We start from the raw sequence: 12,716 nt of genomic DNA, 5'->3' as shown, positions 1-12,716 counted from the left end.
ACAGGACGTGAAGGAGCCTCCACAGTTCCATAATGGGTCATTAACATCGCGGCAGTCCCCGCGTTTCCCGGGAGGGCACTCCGCTTCCGGGGCCTCTCCTGAATAAAAACGGGACACACTTGCGAGTGGTTAAGGTGGCACAGTGGTTAGTGCCGCTGCCTCACAGCAGTCTATTTACCCTGCTAGTCCGCCCGACATTAAGGGACAATTTAGTGCAGCTAATCAGCCTAACCTGCACAACTCTGGAGTGTGGGAGGAAAGCGGAGCACCCGGAGGAAACCCACACAGACACGGGGAGAACATGCAAACTCCACACAGACAGTGACCCAAGCCGGGAATCGAACCAGGATCCCTGGCACTGTGAGGCAGCAGTGCTAACCACTGTGCCACCCGGGTGAGCATGAACTAATTAACCTCATCCCCCTGGATACTGTGAGAAGCATTAGATTGGCCATGCTAAATTGCCCCTTACTGTCCAAAGATGTGCCGTTCAGGTGGATTGGCCACGCTAAATTTAAATTGTCCCCTAGTATCCCAGGACGTGTGGGGAATTAGTTATTTGGATTAGAGGGTAGATGTTTGAGGAAACAGGATTTGAACCAGGGTAGGATGCTGTCAGAGAGTCAGTGCTGGCTCAAATGGGCTGAATGGCCTCCTTCTACACTGTGAGGATTCTATAACTGGGACCTGAACACTCCTAAAGACCACAGATTCTGCTGCTTCATAGCACCCATGGATCATAGATTCCCTACAGTGCAGAGGGAGGCCATTTGGCCCCTCAAGCCTGCACCGACAACAATTCCATCCAGACCCTATTCTCACAACTCCATATACTTACCCTGCTAATTCCCCCAACATTAAGGGGCAATTTAGCATGGCCAATCAACCTAACCCGCACATCTTTGGACAGTGGGAGGAAACCGGAGCACCCAGAGGAAACCCACGCAGACACGGGGAGAACGTGCAGTCTCCACACAGACAGTGACCCAAGCCGGGAATCGAACCCGGGTCCCTGGCGCTGCGAGGCAGCAGTGCTAATCACTGTGCCACCCTGGTGAGCACAAACTAATTAACCTCACCCCCCGCCCCGGATACTGTGAGAAACATTAGATTGGCCATGCTAAATTGCCCCTTACTGTCCAAAGATGTGTAGATAAGTGGGATTAGCAGGATAAATACGTGGGATTATGGGGTTGAGCCTCAGTAAGAGCCTCTATCGGAGATTTGGTGCAGACTTGATGGGACAAATGGCCTCCTTTTGCACTGTAGGAATTCTACAAACCTATGACCCATGGTGCCCAATCCTACTGTCTAGGTCCCTAACACAATTTACTGGCCAATTGGACAACAGGTAGTGGGAACCTTGATGCCTGTGTATTCTACACTCCTGCAAGGAGCTTCTTGTGGCTTTTCTTTATTCATCCGTAGTATACGGGCGTCGCTGGCTGGTGAGTATTTATTGCCCTTCCCTTGTTGCCCGTGAGAGCATCAGAGAGTTAACCACATTGCTGTGTCTCTGGAGTCACGTGTAGACCAGACCAGATAAGGACGGCAGATTTCCTTCCCTAAAGGGACATTAGTGAACCAGATGGCTTTTTCCGACAATGGTTTCATGGTCATCAGTAGATTCTTAATTCCAGGTTTTTAAAACTTGAACTCAAATTATATCAGCGGCTGTGGCGCGATTCGAACCCAGGTCTCCAGAACATTAGCTGAGTTTCTGGATGAATAGTCTAGCGATAATACCACTAGGAGGGGTGGTCCCGTGGAAATTGGTGCCTGCAAGAAAAGGTGGTATAAGATTGGGACAAGCGTGAGGTGGGCAGTGGGCATTCAAAGTCTGCCAAGGGGTGTGTGCCATGCCTCCATCTCCCCACCACCATTCTCATGGAGGGCACAAAGCAAGCTGGCAGCACAGTGCCAGCACACAGGAGAAGCCAATTTGAAAAAGCTTTTTACAGCGGGTCCAATTCTCAAATTGGACAGCCTACAGTCAACACAACACAACCGACAAGGAAACCTCTCACTGTGACGGCAAAGTCTAATGGTGTTGTAAGCCCCCAATGAAGCAAGGCTGCCCGATACACAGCACAGAAATAGAATGAAAAAACATCTCACATGCTATATAAATCTACGAAGTTTTGAAGTGAGATGGTGTGGTTTTCTTTTAATGGTGAACCATGCAAACCAAACAGCGTAACACCAACATCAACTGTATCATTTTACACCACTGCATATCCGCCTTGTGCTGAAATGATTGAGGGTGGAGATTTCAGGGAAAGCTGGTCAATATATCTCAGCACCACCACCTCCCCCCCACACCCACCCACCCACTCCTTCCCCCCACCCCCTGACCTCTCTCCTCACCAACACTTCTTCTCACGGGCTAGGGTTGCCCACTGGAGTGGCGACAAGAGATTTCAACAGTCTCGGGGTCCCTTCATTTATAAACACAAGGCTTGCCCGGGTTGTGTGGCACATTCAGAGAGAGTAGACCCACTCAGCGTTGGGACTTCCAGGTTTAGATGTGGCACGGTCACATCAAAAGCAAACCTTCCTACATGTTGTGGCTCCAAAACAAGGTGTTTGCCCCACCCTCAGGAAGACATTGTCCCATAAGCTTTCCGCGTCAGAGCCTGCCAACCTGCGCCATGCGGTGACTCCACCAGAGAGCCTGCCAAACCTGCACCATGTGATGGCCAGTTTTACACCGTACCCAGCCTCGCTGGGAAATGGGTTGCATCGTAGTGCTAGATGGCACGGATCGAGGACCCCCCCCCCCGCCCCCCCAACCCCGGCTTCCGGCTCAGACTCACCTCGCTTCTGCATGAAAACGAATAAGTCATCCAGGAATTCTTTCCGTCTGGGGTCACTGTCTAGTTCATACAGCTGTCGAAAAAAAAACACAAAAAGGGAAGCATTCACAGGACGTCCAGACAGAACCGAGTCGCAACTGCATCCTGAGAACTGAGTCTGTTTTATAGAACAATGCAGGAGGAGGCCATTGAGTCTACACCAACTCTCAGAAAGAGCGTCTTACCGAGGTCCACACCCTATCTCCCGTAACCCCACGCAGTTGCAACGACTAATCCACTTAACGTGCACATCTTTGGGCTGTGGGAGGAAACAGGAGCATCCAGAGGAAACCATGGAATCCCTGTAGTGCAGATAGGTCTGCACTGACTCTCTGACAGTGAGAGTTACTGAGGCCCGCTGCCTGCCATATCCCTGTAACCCCACACATTTACAACGGCCAATCCACCTAACTCGCACATCTTTGGAGGAAACCGGAGCACTCGGACACAGGCACGGGAGAATGTGCAAACTTCACACAGGCAGCGACGGAAGCCGGGAATCGAGTCCGGGTCCGTGGCGCTGTGAGGCAGCAATGCTAACCACTGTGCCACCCTTAATTCAGATGCAGAATATTGTCCAAGTAGACCCTGTGATCACTGCCAGTACTTTCCAGCTATCAGAAACATCTCTGAGGGAAATTGGAATTTTTTTCCAGATAGGTCTACAATAACGAAAGTACGATGACACGTTCTCACGGGCTTTGGTAACAACTTGGGTTCGATTCCCAGCTTGGGTCACTGTCTGTGCTGAGTCTGCACGTTCTCCCCGTGTCTGCGTGGGTTTCCACCCACAGTCTGAAAGACGCGCTGGTTAGGGTGCATTGGCAATGCTAAATTCTCCCTCAGTGTGCCCGAACAGGAGCCGGAGTGTGGCGACTAGGGGATTTTCACAGTAACTTCATTGCAGTGTTAATGTAAGCCTTACTTGCGACACTAGTAAATAAACCTCAATATTACTTGACAAGAGTGGGTCATCGAGCGAGGACCACAGACCTAGTCTACAGTTAAAGGTAAAATACTGCGGATGCTGGAATCTGAAACGAAAACAGAAAAATGCTGGAAAATCTCAGCGGGTCTGACAGCATCTGTGGAGAGAGAAGAGAGCCAATGTTTTGAGTCTGGATGACCCTTTGTCAGAGCCTCACCAGAGTCATCCAGACTCAAAACATTGTCTCTATTCTTTCTCCACAGTTGTTGTCAGATATATTATTATTGTTGCCCATTCAGCACTGAGAGTCACAGATGAACAACAGCCTGAACTGACCAGAGTGCGGGTTCCCAACAGACAGCATATCAGTGACTTGGGCTAGGTGGATATGTAACTAACATGGTCGAGGGGATTGGGATGGGGGAGCTTTCTTATAATAGAGCGCGTGAGAAAACGTGGGGTGGCGAGATGAATGCCTGCTTAGAGCGAGTTCCTGTTCCCTTTCCAAATTACTCCCGATTTCACAACAAGGATCACATTAACTTTTGGTCAAAACGGGAACTCAATTTCTCACGACCAGCGCTAATACTGTAACAATGACAACCTTCTACGGTGAATCATAGAATTCCTACAGTGCAGAAGGAGGCCATTCAGCCCACAGAGCTTGCAGTGTCAACAATCCCACACAGGGCCTATCCTATAGAACACTGCAGAAAGAGGCCATTCAGCCCATTGAGTCTACACCAACTCTCCGAAAACGCATCTTACCGAGGCCCACACCCCATCTCCCAAACCCCACACAGTTGCCATGGTCAATCCACCTAACTTGCACATTTTGGAACACTAAAAAGGGCAATTTAGCATGGTCAATCCCCCTAACCTGCACATCTTTGGACTGTGGGAGGAAACTGGAGCATCCGGAGCAAATCATGCAATCCCTACAGTGCAGATGGGAAATGCCACATATTTACCCTGCTAATCCCCTTGACACCAAGGGGCGATTTAGCATGGCCAATCCACCTAACCTGCACATCTTTGGGAGAAAACCGAAGCACCCAGAGGAAGCAGACACGGGGAGAATGTGTTAACTCCACACAGACAGTCACCCAAGGCCAGAATTGAACCGGGTCCCTGGCACTGAGAGACAGCAGCGCTATCCACCGTGTCATATGGTAAATCACGAACAACAGAGTCCTCTGTTTTCTAAAGCAAGGACGCTTTTTGTCTCCCAAAATAATCTTCATTCCTTTTTCAGTGCCTCCTCACTGGTAAACCACCAGATATGACCCTGAGGCAGGAGGGCTGGTTTTCAACTTTCCCACCTTCCTCTGAGCCTTTCTAAACATTGTTTTCTTGGTATTAATTCAAAGGATGTGGTCATCGGTGGCTAGGCCGGCATTTATTGCCCATCCCTAACTGTCCCTTGAGACGGTGGTGGTGAGCTGCCTTCTTGAACTGCGGCAGTACACGTGGTGTGGGTACACCTGCAGTGCTGTTAGGGAGGGAGTTCCAGGATTTTGACCCAACGACAGTGAAGGAACGGCTGATATATTTCCAAGGATGGTGAATGTCTTGGAGCAGAAGTTGCAGGGGGCGGTTGGCCTAGTTTGGCCCACAAGACCAACCAGGGTCACTGTTACCTCACAGTAGGCCATGTTCACTAGTACCTCATGAGGTGGGAAGGGAAGAAGCTCACTTTGCTACTCCGCACCCCCGCTCCCCCCAACTTGTTTGAGATTTCATTTTCTCCCTTACCCATTTTCCCCCTGTTGGTGCACTGGGGCAGGAGATTTTGAGGAAAGAACCTTCCGTCCAGAGGGTGGTGAGAATCCAGAACTCACTGCCTAAAGAGGTGGTAGGGACGGGAACCTTTACAACATCTACAAAGCATTTCGATGAGCACTTGGAATGGCCTAGCACGCAAGGTTATGGACCAAGTGCCGGGAAATGGAATTAGAATAGATAGGTTTGCGGCACGGTGGTTAGCACTGCTGCCTCTCAGTGCCAGGGACCCAGGTTCGATTCCAGCCTTGGCTCACTGTCCGTGGAGTTTGCACATTCTCCCTGGGTCTGCTTGGATTTCCCCCGGGGGTTCCGGTTTCCTCCCACGATGTGCGGGTTAGGTTGATTGGCCATATTAAATTGACGATAGTGTCGGGGGCAGGTTAGCAGGGTAAATATCTGAGGTTCCGGTAACAGGGCCTGGGTGGGATTGTAAAAACTGAAACTAAACAGCAGCCTCTGCAACACCCTAATGACATCACCATCAAATCATGTGATCAGTGCTGAAAGCAATCACGCAGCCACTTAAATATATATTGTATGAAAGAAGAACAGGCATAGGCCATTTGGCCCATTGAGTTGGCTCCGCCATTCAATAAGATCATGGCTGATCAAATTGTGGCCTTTAGTCTACTTTCCTGTCCCCCCCCACCCCCCCGTCAATCAAAATATTTGTCCATCTCAGCCTGGAATACAATTCAACGTATTTAACAGAGGGAGGGTAGGCTACTGGAGGCTCAAATGTTGAAAATAGGAGCAGGCCCTACGAGCCTGTTACGCCATTCATTATTCCTACTCACGAGACTGATCCCACTTCCCCTCAACAGAAACAGAGAAAGTTACAATCCATTCAGCCATGATCTTATTGAATACTGGAGCAGGCACAATGGGCCAAATGGCCTCCTCCTACTTTGCACGAGCTTGTTTTCTACGCTTCAACCCCACATTCCTGCCCACCCCCAATAAACTTTCACACCCCCATGATGGGAAACATCCTCCCAACATCCACCAATACAAATATCTGAGTTAGGAGTATCTGACAGACAAGGGAATTAAGGGTTATGGGGAGAGGGCGGGAGATGTGGAACTGAGCCACTTCAGATCAGCCATGATCTTGTTGAATGGCGGGGCAGGCTCGAAGGGCTAGATGGCCTACTCCTGCTCCTATTTCTTACGTTCTTAGGAGTAGGTCACTTGGCCGCTCGAACCTGCTCCACCATTCAATAATTTAACTACAATTTCCTATGTTTCTATCGGAGAGGATTGGGCTATCGGTTTGGAGGATGAGCCAATTCATTGCAATAAATGGCTGAGCAGGCTCAAAGGGCCGAATGGCCTCGTCAACCCCACCGTGCCACCCACAGTGCCAGCGTGCTGCCCACAGATTGATAGATTTTTGTTAACTTAAGGCAGATGATGATACGGGGCAAGGTGGGGGGGGTGCCTACACAGTTGGATCACAGATCAGACGTGATCCCATTTAGTGGCGGAACAGTTTTAAGGAGTAAATGGTCTCCTCCTGTTCTTACGGGCAGACAGGGGAATGGAGCAGCGGGGGAAAGGGAAGGGAAGGGGGAAGAGTTTCTTGCCTCAATCCTGAAGCAAGCGCGAAACAGACGTTTCCCCGGGCAAGGAGCCTTCAGTCTCCCGGGTGAGGAGGGAGCGTTTCGCAGATCGGACCTTGCTGCTTAGTTCCAGCCGGGAAGGGCTGCGGGGCGCTTGAACCAGAGGCGGGCGGGGATGGGTTCGAGGAGAGGGAATGAAGACACAGTCAAAGGCATGGATCGATGCGGGCCAAGCGCCGGAGAGCGGCGCCCCCCCCCCTCCCTCCCTCCACTCCCAACTCAAGCCAAGATGACCCACCCGCCCAGAGAAAGGAAAGAAGAGAAAATGTCCGACCTTTGCGAAGTCTTTGGCCGCCTCTCTCGCACGTCCACTATCACCATCGTCATTCCAGGCCAGACTCCCATTCTGAACAGGAAAGGAGAAGAGGTAAAGACGGAGAGCAAAATAATAAAGAAGACAGCTCCGTGTATCTCTGGCCTGGAAGATGCACAGACAGGTGACAAGTTTATTTATTAGTGCTGGCACACCCGTGATGGGCCGAAGGGCCTCATTCTGTGCTGCCAAGCTCCATAACTCTGTGGGCGGGATTTTACGGACTTGCTCTTCCCAAGATCCCACCCAAGGACAGCAGACCTTCCCATTTTCTGCTCCTTGCTCCGATTCCCGTGGCGGGGTGGGAAGGTTAAATTCCGGCCAATGACTAGGAGTTCCCTCAAGTTTAAGTTTAGTGTCACAAGTAGGCTTACATTAACACTGCGATGAAGTTATTGTGAAAACCCCCTAGCTGCCACACTCCGGTCCCTGTTCGGGTACACGGAGATAGAATTTTAGCAATACCAATGCACCCAAACAGCACATCTTTGGAGTGTGGGAGGAAACCGGAGCGTCCGGGAGGAAACCCACGCAGACACGGGGAGAGCGTGCAGTCTCGGCACAGACAAGGCTGGGAATCGAACTGGGGTCCCTGAGGCAGCAGTGCTAACTACTATGCCACCGCGCCACCCCGGGAGAAGCCAGAGAGAGGGTTAAAGAAAGTAAGAGAGAGGACAGGGAGAAGTTAAAAATGAATTCGCAGTAAGAGAAGAGGACAGAGAAAATAGGAGGCGTGCCAGAAATTTGTTTCGCATTGGAGAGCTGTGCCATGAGGGTTGGGAACCACTGGTTTAATTTAGCAATCTAACATAAGGTGAGGGCAGCCTGTTCCCCCAGTTGTGTTATCAGCCATTTTGACACACAAAAGCAAGAGACGGTAGAAAGGTTCTGGTCAGCGACACAAAGACACATCGCCCCTGCCCCACCACTCTCAGGGAGAAAACATCCAACCCTGCCCAACAACTACAAAACATTTTCTCTTCAGCTCGTCTCAATAAAGGGCTGAGACTGTTACTTTAATAACAAAACCCATGGGGGTGAACATTAGGCCATAACCGTGCCTGGAGTGGATGGCACATTGTTTAAATTAGCACTGCTGCCTCGCAGCGCCAGGGACCCGGGTTCAATTCCGACCTCGGGTCACTTATCTGTGTGGAGTTTGCACATTCTCTCCGTGTCTGCGTGGGTTTCCTCCGGGTGCTCCGGTTTCCTCCCACAGTCCGAAAGACGTGCTGGCTAGGTGCTAAATTCTCCCTCCATGTACCCGAACAGGCACCAGAACGTGAGGATTAGAGGATTTTCACAGTAACTTCATTGCAGTGTTAATGTGAGACAACTTGTGACATGAATAAGTAAACTTTAAAAAAAAAAGTAAGGGGCATTTTAGCATGGCCAGTACAGCTAAACTGCACATCTTTGGACTATAGGAGGAAACTGGAGCACCCGGAGGAAACGCATGCAGAAACGGAGAGAACGTGCAAACTCCGCACAGACAGTGACCCAAGCCGGGAATCAAACCCAGATGCCCGGTGCTGTGAGGCAGCAGTGCGAACCACTGTGCCATCTGGGCTCCTTAGCTGTCCAAAGATGTGTAGGTTAAGTTAATTGGCTATGCTAAACTGCCCCTTAGCACCCATGATCTGCAGGTTAGGAGGATTGGCCGTGCTAAATTGCCCATTAATGTCCAAAGATGTGTAGCTTAGGGCGATTAGCCATGCTAAATGCGTGGATTTACAGGTGTAGAATGGAGGGGAGGCTCTGGACGGGACGCTGTTTCAGAGAGTCGGTGTAGTCTCGATGGGCCGAATGGCCTATTCTGCACTGCCGGGATTCAATAGCAACGTGGAATCATTATTTGGCCTACATTGAGATTCCATTCATTATGACTGTCAGAGTGTGGATCAGGCTCAGTGCGTCACAGTGGGAATCACACACTGCGTGACATTATTATCCAGTCACTTAACACGTTTGTGTCAAATTCCTTTGCCGGCTGTGTAAATGGCGGCTCTAATCCATCGGTTTAGGCACTCAGAATGGATGGTGATATCAGTGTTAACCCTCCATTAACAGGTTGGACCAAGGATTTATGTTACAGAGACATTAAGTGCTTATATATCACACGGTGGAAATTCCAGTCAAACACAAGATGGGAACCAGTTTTATCTTTCAATCCTGAGACGGGTGGGGAGGTGCGGCACAGTGGTTAGCACTGCTGCCTCACAGCGTCAGGGATCTGGGTTCGATTCCCGGCTGGGGTCACTGTCTGTGCGGAGTCTGCACGTTCTCCCCGTGTCTGTGTGGGTTTCCCCCCGGGTGCTCTGATTTCCTCCCACACTCCAAAGATGGTTAGGTGCATTTGCCACGCTAAATTCATTTTAGCGCTGCCGTGCTAAAAAATTCATTTGTGGGACATGGGCGTCGCTGGCTGGCCATCATTTACTGCCCAGCTCTAGTTGCCTGAGGGCAGTTGAGAGACAAAGATGTGCGGGGGTTAGGTGGTTTGGCCATGCTAAGTTAACCTTAGTGTCAGGGGGATTGGCATGGTAAATACATGGGGTTATGGGGATAGGCCCTGGGTGGGATTGTTGTCGGTGCAGGCTTGATGGGCCGAATGGCCTCCTTCTGCACTGTAGGGATTCTATGATTCCATGACAACCCCATTGCTCTAGAGTCACATGTAGGCCAGACCAGGTAAGGATGGCAGATTTCCTTCCCTAAAAAGGATATTAATGAACCAGATGGGTTTTTCCTACAATCAACAATGGTTTCATGGTCATCATTAGATTCTTAATTCCAGATTTTTTTTATTGAATTCAAATTCCCCTATATGCTGTGGCGGGATTCGAACCCGGGTCCCCAGAACATCAGCTGAGTTTTTGGATTAATAGTCTAGCGCTAATACCACCACCTCATACAGTCATAGTCAGAGAGCATGGAAACAGGCCCTTCGGCCCAACTTGTCCATGCTACCCTTCTTTTTTTGAAAAACCCCTCAGTTAGTCCCAATTGCCCACATTTGGCCCATATCCCTCTATACCCATCGTACCCATGTAACTGTCTAAATGCTTTTTAAAAGACAAAGTTATACCCACCTCTACTACTGCCTCTGGCAGCTTGTTCCAGACACTCACCACCCTCTGAAAAAATTGCCCCTCTGGACACTTTTGTATCTCTCCCCTCTCACCTTAAACCTATGCTCTCTAGTTTTAGATTCTCCTACCTTTGGGAAAAGATATTGACTTTCTAGCTGATCTGTGCCCCTGATTATTTTATAGACCTCTATAAGATCACCACTCAGTCTCCTACACTCCAGAGAAAAAGATCTAGCCTCTCCTTATAACTCAAACCATCAAGTCCTGGTGGCATCCTAGTAAATCTCTTCTGCACTCTTTCTAGTTTAATAATATCCTTTCTATAATAGGGTGATCAGAACTGTACCCAAATTCTCCCTCAGTGTATTAGACCAGGCGCCAAAGTGTGGTGACCAGGGGATTTTCACAGTAACTTCACTGCAGTGTTAATGTAAGCCTACTTGTGACAATAAAATAAAAAGATGCAATGACAAAATCCAGTTCTATCTTTGGGTGGGGCCACCTTGTGATTTATTGACTATTGGAATATATTTATGTTGCATTTTGTACACGTTTAATTGGGCGACACCTCTGCCACACATAAGCCAGAATTTCACCGGCGCAGTGGTGATTGGTGTGTACACGGTTGCCAAGCTGGTGCAGGTGGCCAATGGGGGTCAAAGCGGTAATGTCCCAGGCAGTTACCAATCAATGGGCTATCACCAACCCCAACGAGGGACTGAGAGAGGTAGATGTCACTGAGACAGCGCCTCCATTGTGAGGTGTTACCACTGGAAGAGATGGGCAAATACATGGGGTTATGGCTTTTCTACCAAAGCCAAGCAGCCGCAGTAATCCCCTCCCACCGTGTTATGCCCTGTCCAATTACACTGTTACGATATATGAATGGAATGGTTAAAACTAAGGGAAGGGGCAGTTTAGAACGGAGTTGAGGAGGAACTTCTTCACTCAAAGGGTGGTGAATCTCTGGAATTCTCTGCCCGTTGAAGTGGTGGAGGCTACCTTGCTGAATATATTTAAGTCACGGATAGATAGATTTCTGATAGAATTAAGGGTTATGGGGAGCAGGTGGGAAAGTGGAACTGATCCGCTTTCAGGTCAGCCATGATTTTATTGAATGGCAGGGCAGGCTCGCAGGGCTAGATGGCCTACTCCTGCTCCTATTTGTTATGGAAACAGGTCATGTATATTAACCGAGCACTTATAAGTTGGGGATAGGTGGGACACTGGGTTCAGCGGAAGGAAAGCTAGGAGACTGAACAAGTCATGGCATGGTGGTACAGTGCTGCCACCTCACAGCACCGGGGACTGGGGTTCGATTCCTGGCTGGAGTCACTGTCTATGCAGTGACTCCAGCAGAGTTTGCACATTCTCCCTGTGTCTGCGCGAGTTTCCTCCCACAGTCCAAAGATGTGCTTCATTTTAAACATGGCATCGGAACAAAGTGGGGGGGGAAAGAGAACTCAACGTGAAGCCTCTGTTAATGATCATCGCTTCTCATTTACTGGACTTATCTCATTGTAACCTGTAAAGATCTCCCACAGCCCAGTGATCCCACGACCCCTCCGTGTCACTGAACCAGATGTCCTCTGTCAAGTCAGTCAAGACACACAGGCTTTATCTGCTGCCCATTTGATAACGTATTGATCAGGCTTGCGCGACCATTGTTCGCACCGACCACTCGACTGTCAGCACTTAGGGCCGTTACCAGATAAAATCGGATCATGTCAAGTCTGCTCCTGGTCTCTGGCCAAAGTCGCAGCTCTGCGATGAGTGCAGTTATTTGCTCTGTGAGGTGGAGAGATGGTGATTATAGAAAGTGACATCTTGCCTTCGTCGATTTCCATGCTGACGGCCCTCTAAAATTCATGGTCGATTCAGGAGAGGGGAGACCATCCACTGTTCACAAACAAAACTCCCTCATCTCCTCGAATTACAGAATCTCTACAGTGCAGAAGGAGGCCATTCAGCCCATCGAGTCTGCACCAACCACAATCCCCCCCCAGGCCCTATTCCTGCAGCCCCACATATTTACCCGACTAATCCCCCTGACAGTAAGGGGCAATTTAGCACGACCAGTCAACCTAACCCGCACATCTTTCAGACTGTGGGAGGAAACTG

The 12,716-nt window shown here is 49.7% G+C and overlaps 1 protein-coding gene across 3 annotated transcripts in view; it reads right to left on the bottom strand.

Moving 5' to 3' along the window:
- The window catches only part of LOC145360678 (AT-rich interactive domain-containing protein 3B-like), a 220,988-nt gene that overhangs the window by 82,841 nt on the left and 125,431 nt on the right, over nucleotides 1-12,716 (bottom strand). For 2 of the 3 annotated variants that reach the window (XM_080216032.1, XM_080216030.1), the window contains exons 4-5: nucleotides 7,465-7,536; nucleotides 2,817-2,889 (exon numbers count right to left, since the gene is read on the bottom strand). In XM_080216032.1, coding sequence (XP_080072158.1) covers nucleotides 2,817-2,889; nucleotides 7,465-7,536 — 145 coding nt within the window. The remainder of the gene's footprint in view (nucleotides 1-2,816; nucleotides 2,890-7,464; nucleotides 7,537-12,716) is intronic. The other variant, XM_080216031.1, reaches the window with a different exon arrangement.

Source organism: Carcharhinus amblyrhynchos, chromosome 32, assembly GCF_965287045.1.
Source record: "Carcharhinus amblyrhynchos chromosome 32, sCarAmb.v2.hapA, whole genome shotgun sequence".
NCBI lineage: Eukaryota > Metazoa > Chordata > Chondrichthyes > Carcharhiniformes > Carcharhinidae > Carcharhinus > Carcharhinus amblyrhynchos.
This window is presented reverse-complemented; position numbering and strand designations above follow the sequence as displayed.